Below are 7,851 nucleotides of genomic sequence, written 5' to 3' on the forward strand. Positions count from 1 at the left end.
TTTCTGGTGAGGAGCCACATTGTGGGGTTGACTCCACTGGAGATGCATTCTAGTGACCACCCAACCATCTTCATCCAGCCCCAGGTGCTGGTGCCCATCAAGGAGCCACGTTTTGGGGTTGACCCCACTGGAGATGTGTCCTGGTGTCCTCTCAACTGTCCAACCACAGGTCCCATTTCTGGTGAGGAGCCACATTTTGGGGTTGACTCCACTGGAGATGTGTCCTGGTGCCCCTCAACCACCTTCATCCAGCCCCCACGTTCTGGTGCCCATCAAGGAGCCACGTTTTGGGGTAGAACCTCCTGGAGATGCATCCTGGTGCCCCTCAACCACCTTCATCCAGCCCCCACGTTCTGGTGCCCATCAAAGAGCCACGTTTTGGGGTCTATCCCCCCATCCCGCTGCCTTCCCAACCATCTTCCTCCCATCCCTTCCCCCCCCCCCCCGCCTTTCCCCCCGCTCCGACGTGTGGTCGCTCCACCGTCACGAATTTCCTGGATCTTGGCGGAAGATGCCGGTAACCTCGTCGGGATTAGAGGAGAAGGCGGAGGAAGCCGTTTCCTCCTCCGGCTCCGGATAAAAACCCGGGAGTTGGCCGTGGCAAGAGGAAGACGCGCCCGCGGCCGTGGCGCTTTTACCAGCTCGGGTGGAGTCTCCCCTCCCCGTGGCCGCGCGGCCCCACGTCAGCCCCCCCCTCCCCTCCCCCCGGTAGGAAGTTGGGGTCCCGGGGGTTGGGGTGGGGGTTGGGGTGGGGGTTGGGGTGGGGGTGGGGGTGACACCCCTTGGGGGGATGGGGGGGGGGGAATGGGGGAGGGGGGGGGGTCAGGGCGGCTCCCGGCCTTCCCTGCGTCCTCTCGTCCCTCCTCCCTCTCGCCCTCTGGTCTTTCCCGTCCTCCCTTCCCCCCTTTTCCCGTCCTCCCTTCCCCCCTTTTCCAGTCCTCCCTTCCTCCCTTTTCCCGTTCTCCCTTCCCCCCTTTTCCCATCCTTCCTTTCCCCTTTTCCTTCCTCCCTTCCCCCCTTTTCCCGTCCTCCCTTTCCCCTTTTCCTTCCTCCCTTCCCCCCTTTTCCCGTCCTCCCTTTCCCCTTTTCCTTCCTCCCTTCCCCTTTTCCTTCCTCCCTTCCCCCCTTTTCCCATCCTCCCTTCCCCCTTTTCCCATCCTCCCTTCCCCTTTTCCTTCCTCCCTTCTCCCTTTTTTCCATCCTCCTCCCCTTTTTCTGTCCTCCCTTCCTCCTTTCTTGTTCTCCCTTCCCTCCTTTTCCTTCCTCCCTTCCCTCCTTTCCCAGTCCTCCCTTCCCTTTTTTTCCCGTCCTCCCTTCCCTTTTTTTTCCCGTCCTCCCTTCCCTTTTTTTTCCCGTCCTCCCTTCCCTTTTTTCCCGTCCTCCCTTCCCTTTTTTCTCGTCCTCCCTTCCCCCTTTTCTCATCCTCCCTTCCTCTTTCCCCGCCCTCCACCCTTTCCCGTCCTCCCTTCCTCCTTTCTTGTCCTTTTCCCCTTTTCCTCCCTCCCTTCCCTTTTTTTTCCATCCTCCCCTCTTTTCCCATTTTGCCTCCTCCCTTTCCCCCCCTTCCTCCTTTTCCGTCCTCCCTTCCCATCCTCTCTTCCCTCTTTTCCCATCCCCTCTTCCCTCTATTCCCGTCCTCCCTTCCTTCCTTCCCCATCCTCCTTTCCCATCCTCCCTTTCCCATCCTTTCTTCCTCTTTTCCCATCTCCCCTTCCCTCTTTTCCTGTCCTCCCTTTCTCCTTTCCCATTCTCCCTTCCCGTCCCCCCCCTTCCTCTTTTCCCGTCCCCCCTCTTCCTCTTTTCCCATCCCCCCTCTTCCTCTTTTCCCGTCCCCCCCCTTCCTCTTTTCCCGTCCCCCCCCTTCCCCTTTTCCCATCCCCCCTCTTCCTCTTTTCCCGTCCCCCCCTTCCTCTTTTCCCGTCCCCCCTTCCTCTTTTCCCATCCCCCCCTTCCTCTTTTCCCGTCCCCCCCCTTCTTCTTTTCCTGTTCCCCCCCTTCCTCTTTTCCCATCCCCCCTCTTCCTATTTTCCCGTCCCCCCCTTTCCTCTTTTCCCGTCCCCCCCTTCCTCTTTTCCCGTCCCCCCCCTTCCTCTTTTCCCATCTCCCCTTCCCTCTTTTCCTGTCCTCCCTTTCTCCTTTCCCATTCTCCCTTCCCGTCCCCCCCTTCCTCTTTTCCCGTCCCCCCTCTTCCTCTTTTCCCGTCCCCCCCCTTCCTCTTTTCCCATCCCCCCCTTCCTCTTTTCCCATCCCCCCCTTCCTCTTTTCCCATCCCCCCCTTCCTCTTTTCCCGTCCCCCCCCTTCCTCTTTTCCCGTTCCCCCCCTTCCTCTTTTCCCATCCCCCCCCTTCCTATTTTCCCGTCCCCCCCCTTTCCTCTTTTCCCGTCCCCCCCTTCCTCTTTTCCCGTCCCCCCTCTTCCTCTTTTCCCATCCCCCCCTTCCTCTTTTCCCGTCCCCCCCCTTTCCTCTTTTCCCGTTCCCCCCCTTCCTCTTTTCCCATCCCCCCCCTTCCTATTTTCCCGTCCCCCCCCTTTCCTCTTTTCCCGTCCCCCCCTTCCTCTTTTCCCGTCCCCCCTCTTCCTCTTTTCCCATCCCCCCTCTTCCTCTTTTCCCGTCCCCCCCTTCCTCTTTTCCTGTCCCCCCTTCCCCTTTTCCCGTCCCCCCCTTCCTCTTTTCCCGTCCCCCCCTTCCTCTTTTCCCATCTCCCCTTCCCTCTTTTCCTGTCCTCTCTTTCTCCTTTCCCATTCTCCCTTCCCGTCCCCCCCCCTTCCTCTTTTCCCGTCCCCCCTCTTCCTCTTTTCCCGTCCCCCCCTTCCTCTTTTCCCGTCCCCCCCTTCCTCTTTTCCCATCCCCCCCTTCCTCTTTTCCCATCTCCCCTTCCCTCTTTTCCTGTCCTCTCTTTCTCCTTTCCCATTCTCCCTTCCCGTCCCCCCCCCTCCTCTTTTCCCGTCCCCCCTCTTCCTCTTTTCCCGTCCCCCCCTTCCTCTTTTCCCCTTCCCCCTCTCCCATCCCCTTTTCCTCTTTCCTTTCCCCCCCATCCCTCCTTCCCCCCATCCTCATTTACCTCCTGGTCCCCAAAGGTCCACGTCCCCACCCTGACCCCCACCCAGACCCCCACCCAGACCCCCACCCTGCCACAGGCCACCCACTTCCCGACTCACCCCCTCGCCGTCTCCCCGCAGCTTCCGGCCCTCCGGCATGAAGGTCCTGCTCGTGTTGCTCCTGGCGCTGGTAGCCACAGGTAGGAGATGACCTGGGACCCCTGTGTCCACCCATGGGACCCTCATGTCCACTCATGGGATGTCCGTGTCCCCCTGTGGGACCCCCGTGTCAACCTCGGGTGCCCCACATCTACCTGTAGGACCTCTGTGTCCTCCCCAGAGACCCCCACATCTGCTCTAGGTGCCCTATGTCTTCCTCAAGGACCTCCATGTCCACCTGTGGGACCCCAACATCTACCTTGGGTGACCTGCGTCCACTTGCGGGACACCTACATCCATCTGCAGGACCCCTGTGTCCACCCAAGGGTTACCACGTCTACCTGTGGGACCACCGAGTCCACCTTTGTCTGTCGTGGGTGTCCCCCCAACCGCCCCAGACACCCCATATCTACTCATGGGACCCACCTTGGGTGCTCCTCAACCATACCTGAGACCCCACAGCCGCCCAAACAACCCCTCATGCCCCCCCAATGGGTCCCATGTCCACCCATGGGACCTCCATCTGTCCCAGGTGTCCTCCGTCCACCCCATGGACCTCCTGGTCTCTGCCAAGACGGACTGGCCTCTTCCATCACCGATTAACCTCCTTGTCCACGACTCGGGGGACATGTGGATGGGGCCACCAGGGGTGACCATGCCACACCAGAGGCTCCCAACCTACCCGTGTCCCATGTTCTCGTGGTGGGTGACATCAGAGAAGCTTCTGGACCACCCGTGTCCCCTGTGCCTTGTCCCTTTGTCCCCACAGCCTCAAGGAACGTCCTGTGGGTGATCGAGGGGACCTCCTGCGACCTGCCCTGGCAGGCTGCCCTCTTCAAAGGCGAGAAGTTCATCTGCGGGGGGACGTTGGTGGACAAGAACTGGGTGCTGACGGCTGCCCACTGCCACGTCCCGGGGTAGGAGGCCACAGGGGCAGCGGTGCCCAGTGGGTTTGGTGTCGATGGGTTGAGATCAACCAAAAATTGGTCCTGGGTGGCACCTGGTGGGTCCTGTTTTCCAGCCAATCAGGTTGGGAGGGTTGATGGTATCTCAGTGGGCTTCACCACCTTCTGGGACCACGGCTCTGACGCTGCCCCTGCTTTGTGTGGTTCCCAGTGGCCCCCTGTGTCCAACATGGACATCCCCACGCCACCTGTCCCCATGCCACCCCATCCTGTCCCCATGCCACCAACCTTGATGCTTTTGGTTCCATCAGCTTGATCAGCGTGCGGCTGGGAGGCCGAAGCCATAAGGACTCAGGTGACACCAAGCAGCAGCGATACTCGGCCAAGGTCTTCAGGTATCCGCTCTACAATGAGACCAACAAGGACGGTGACCTGATGCTCATCAAGTTCCTCCTGCCCATCCACATCACCAAGCAAGTGAAGCCGTTGCCGCTGGCCTCCCACTGCCCCGTGCCCGGCAAGACCTGCCAGATCTCAGGCTGGGGGTCCACCACCAGCCCTGAAGGTATGAAGCCGGTCACCTGGAGACCCAGACATCTGGGGTGCACTGCTAACCTCCAGATGTGTGTCCTGTCCCCCAAAAATCCCCTTCTCGGGCCCGTTGGTCCCATCTTTGATCCCTGAGGGAACCCAGGGATTGGGGGTGACCTGGTCAGGATACCAGAAAGCCTTGGAGCTCCTTCTTGGTGCCAACAAGAAGAAGAGGGCGGGGGGATGAGTTCCAGGGCAAAGAGGACGAGGGATCCAAGCTGGGTCACATGGTCTGCGTCTCACGGGTGACCTCATGCCCTCCATCACCCATAGTCACCTTCCCTGAGGACCTCCACTGCACCAAGGTCACCATTGTCTCCGAGGAGCAGTGCCGGCGCATCTACCCTGACTCCATCACCTCCAACATGGTGTGCGCGGGCGAGTCCCGCAGCCGGGCTGACTCCTGCCAGGTAGGTCCTAGATGAGGTCACCTCGATGAGGTCCCACGAGGGAAAGTTTTGGGCTGAGAACGGGCACAACTCGGTGCAGCCGGCAGCACCTAGAGAAGGTTTGGGTAAGCAGGGTGGGAGTTGAGAAGATGTCGCTCAGGGATGGGAGAGGACATCATCTCCTTGGTGGGATTTTGTGGGTGGAGATACCAAGCCAACCCTGAAACGGCTTCAAATTTGGGGTGATTCTTTGGGGTGGGCCGTGAGTCCCAGACCCCCCACGCTTTCTCCCTCTTACTTCATCAGGGTGACTCCGGTGGACCCCTCATGTGCGACGGGCGACTCCAGGGTATCGTGTCTTGGGGTCCGGGCATCTGCGGGGACCCCAAAAAACCTGGCGTCTACGTCAACCTCTGCAAATACACCCGGTGGCTCCAGGACACCATGAGAAGGAATTGAAGCCCCATCCCCAATCCATCCCCAACCCCAGATGACCACGAGATGGACCCTACAGCTCTTCTTCTTCCTCCCTGATGAAGGTCCCCAGAGCCGGCCGGTCCGAGCGCTGGAGCACGTGCCCTAGGGGGTAGGGCAGGGGTTGACCACTGGGACCTCCTTGTTGAGATGTTGATGAATAAAGTTTTTTGACGTCGCTTTTCACCATGTCTTAATCGGGTGGAACGCAGGTCAAGGTGTCCCGAGTTGCCCCAGATCTCATAGGGGCAGGAGAAGACTCAACTCACCATCTTTGGGGTAGATCTGTTGGTCCCATCATGGGGTTGATCTGGTGACCCCGCCATGGGCCACATCTGATGGTCCCACCATAGGGTAGACCACCACGAATTAGACCTTTTGACCCTATGACCGTAGATCCGTTGACCCTACTGCACCTAGACCTGGTGACCACACCATGGGACAGATCTGTTGGTTGGTTTGGGGTCACCCCAGGGCCCTTTGCACCACCATGGAGGGGAGGGGGGGGGGTGTCAAAATCCATCTTGGTGTCCCCACCAAAGAGCAACAAACCCTTTCAATGCCCCGGCACCAGAGCCTCCTTCTTGATACCTCCATCCCAACCCCATCTTCATGGACCAACGTGTGACCAGGAGAGGACTTCCCATCCCCAGAGGGGAGAAATTTCCCCGTGACTCAGCGAGAACAGAAGGGGCCAAATTTCCCCACCTGGGGTAACTTGGCAGCAGATCAGGGTTGTTTCACCTCCCCGACGAGGAGCATCCACCCAGGCCACGAGAAGAAATCACCCGCTGGAGGCCAAATCTACCCGTTCACATGGACCAGAGGCCTCTATTTTGGGGGGCGGGTGGATGAGGTTTTTTTCCCTTCCATGAGGTCATCGTGGTCCCATCTTGGCGGTGGGGGGTGGGATGGAGAACGGCGCCAGCCCGGCTTCACCGTGACGTTGTCTACAGGACGCGGTGGAGGGGTTGGTGGGTTGCAAAAACGCCTCGATGCCTTCCCCGATGCAAGAGGAGACCTGGCAAGGTCACGCCGTCACGCGTCGTCCCCCGTGGCTCAGCGGGGCAGGGAGCGACGCCGGTCACCTTGCGCAAGGCGTCACCCTCCCTCTTCCCCCACGTGGCCGAGGCCCGGCGCGTTGGAGGGTGTGGGCCTTGTCTGGCCGCCGCGGTGGGGAAAGAAGCTTTGGTCCAGGTCCAAATCCCCAGGGAGGTGGAGAAGCGATTGCTTGTCACTCCCGGGGCCAACGGTGGCCACTGGTGACTTCCAGCTCTTGCTCAGCCTTTCACGGGAAGGTTCGACCACCTTTGAGCAGCCCATGGAGAAGGTTTGATTTGGAAGGTCCCACCTTGGTGGCCATCAGCTGTGGTGGGCTGCCACATTGGGTTCCAGCACAGGCAACTCCAGCTTGTCCATCATCCATGGTCAAGGTTCCTACTGAGATCTCATCAATGTGTCTGTTGGGGTCTACTCAATGTATTTGTGGAGGTCTGGTTAATGCATCCATGGAGGTCTGGTCAACGCATCCATGGAGGTCTGGTCAATGCATCCATGGAGGTCTGGTCCATGGAGTTCTGGTCAATGCATCTGTTGGGGTCTACTCAACATGTTTGTGGAGGTCTGATTAATGTGTCCATGGAAGTCTGGTCAATGTGTCCATGGAGGTCTGGTCAAAGCGTCCATGGAAGTCTGGTCAACACGTCCACTGGGATCTATCAACATGTTCATGAAGGTACAGTCAGGCATCTATTGGGGTCTATCTAACATGTCTACAGCTGTCTAATGAGGTCTTCTCCCTGTGCCCACGGAGGGTTGGTCATCACATTGTTGGAGTCTACACAACAAGGCCATGGGGGTCTGGTCAATGCAGCCTTTGGGGTCAAGCCAAGATGTTCATGGAGGTGCAGGTGGCACAGCCAGGTCCATGGGGTCTGGTAGGTCCCCATGTCCATGGAGGTGACATTGAGCCATGTCAGGAACAGCTGGAGTGCGGCCACTGCCACTGCATCCAAGGAACTGGCACCCCAACACCACCACTCCTGTGTCACCCGTGTCCCCTGAGCCACCCCCTGTGTCACCCAGGGCGCTGCCACCCACGGTGCTACCAGCCCATGTGTCACTCAGGGCCACCACCCCCACCCCCCCCCCCCCACCCTGGGTCACCCAGGGCACTGCCACCCCCTTGTGTCACCCAGGGCACAACCACCCACGGTGCTGCCACCCCGTGTGTCAACCAGGGCCACCTACCATGTCACCCAGGACACCTCTTGTGTCACCCGGGGCCACCTTGG

The 7,851-nt window shown here is 59.8% G+C and overlaps 1 protein-coding gene across 1 annotated transcript; it reads left to right on the top strand.

The window, feature by feature from the left end:
• The first annotated feature begins 3,116 nt into the window (after window positions 1-3,116).
• On the top strand, window positions 3,117-5,730 carry LOC104631035 (kallikrein-8). The gene is made up of 5 exons (XM_010310729.2): window positions 3,117-3,239; window positions 3,968-4,115; window positions 4,415-4,668; window positions 4,968-5,104; window positions 5,390-5,730. The coding sequence occupies exons 1-5, from the start codon at window positions 3,197-3,199 to the stop codon at window positions 5,540-5,542; spliced, it is 735 nt and encodes a 244-aa protein (XP_010309031.1). The 5' UTR covers window positions 3,117-3,196; the 3' UTR covers window positions 5,543-5,730.
• Window positions 5,731-7,851: the final 2,121 nt, after the last annotated feature.

The sequence above is a fragment of the Balearica regulorum genome, chromosome 31, assembly GCF_011004875.1.
Source record: "Balearica regulorum gibbericeps isolate bBalReg1 chromosome 31, bBalReg1.pri, whole genome shotgun sequence".
NCBI lineage: Eukaryota > Metazoa > Chordata > Aves > Gruiformes > Gruidae > Balearica > Balearica regulorum.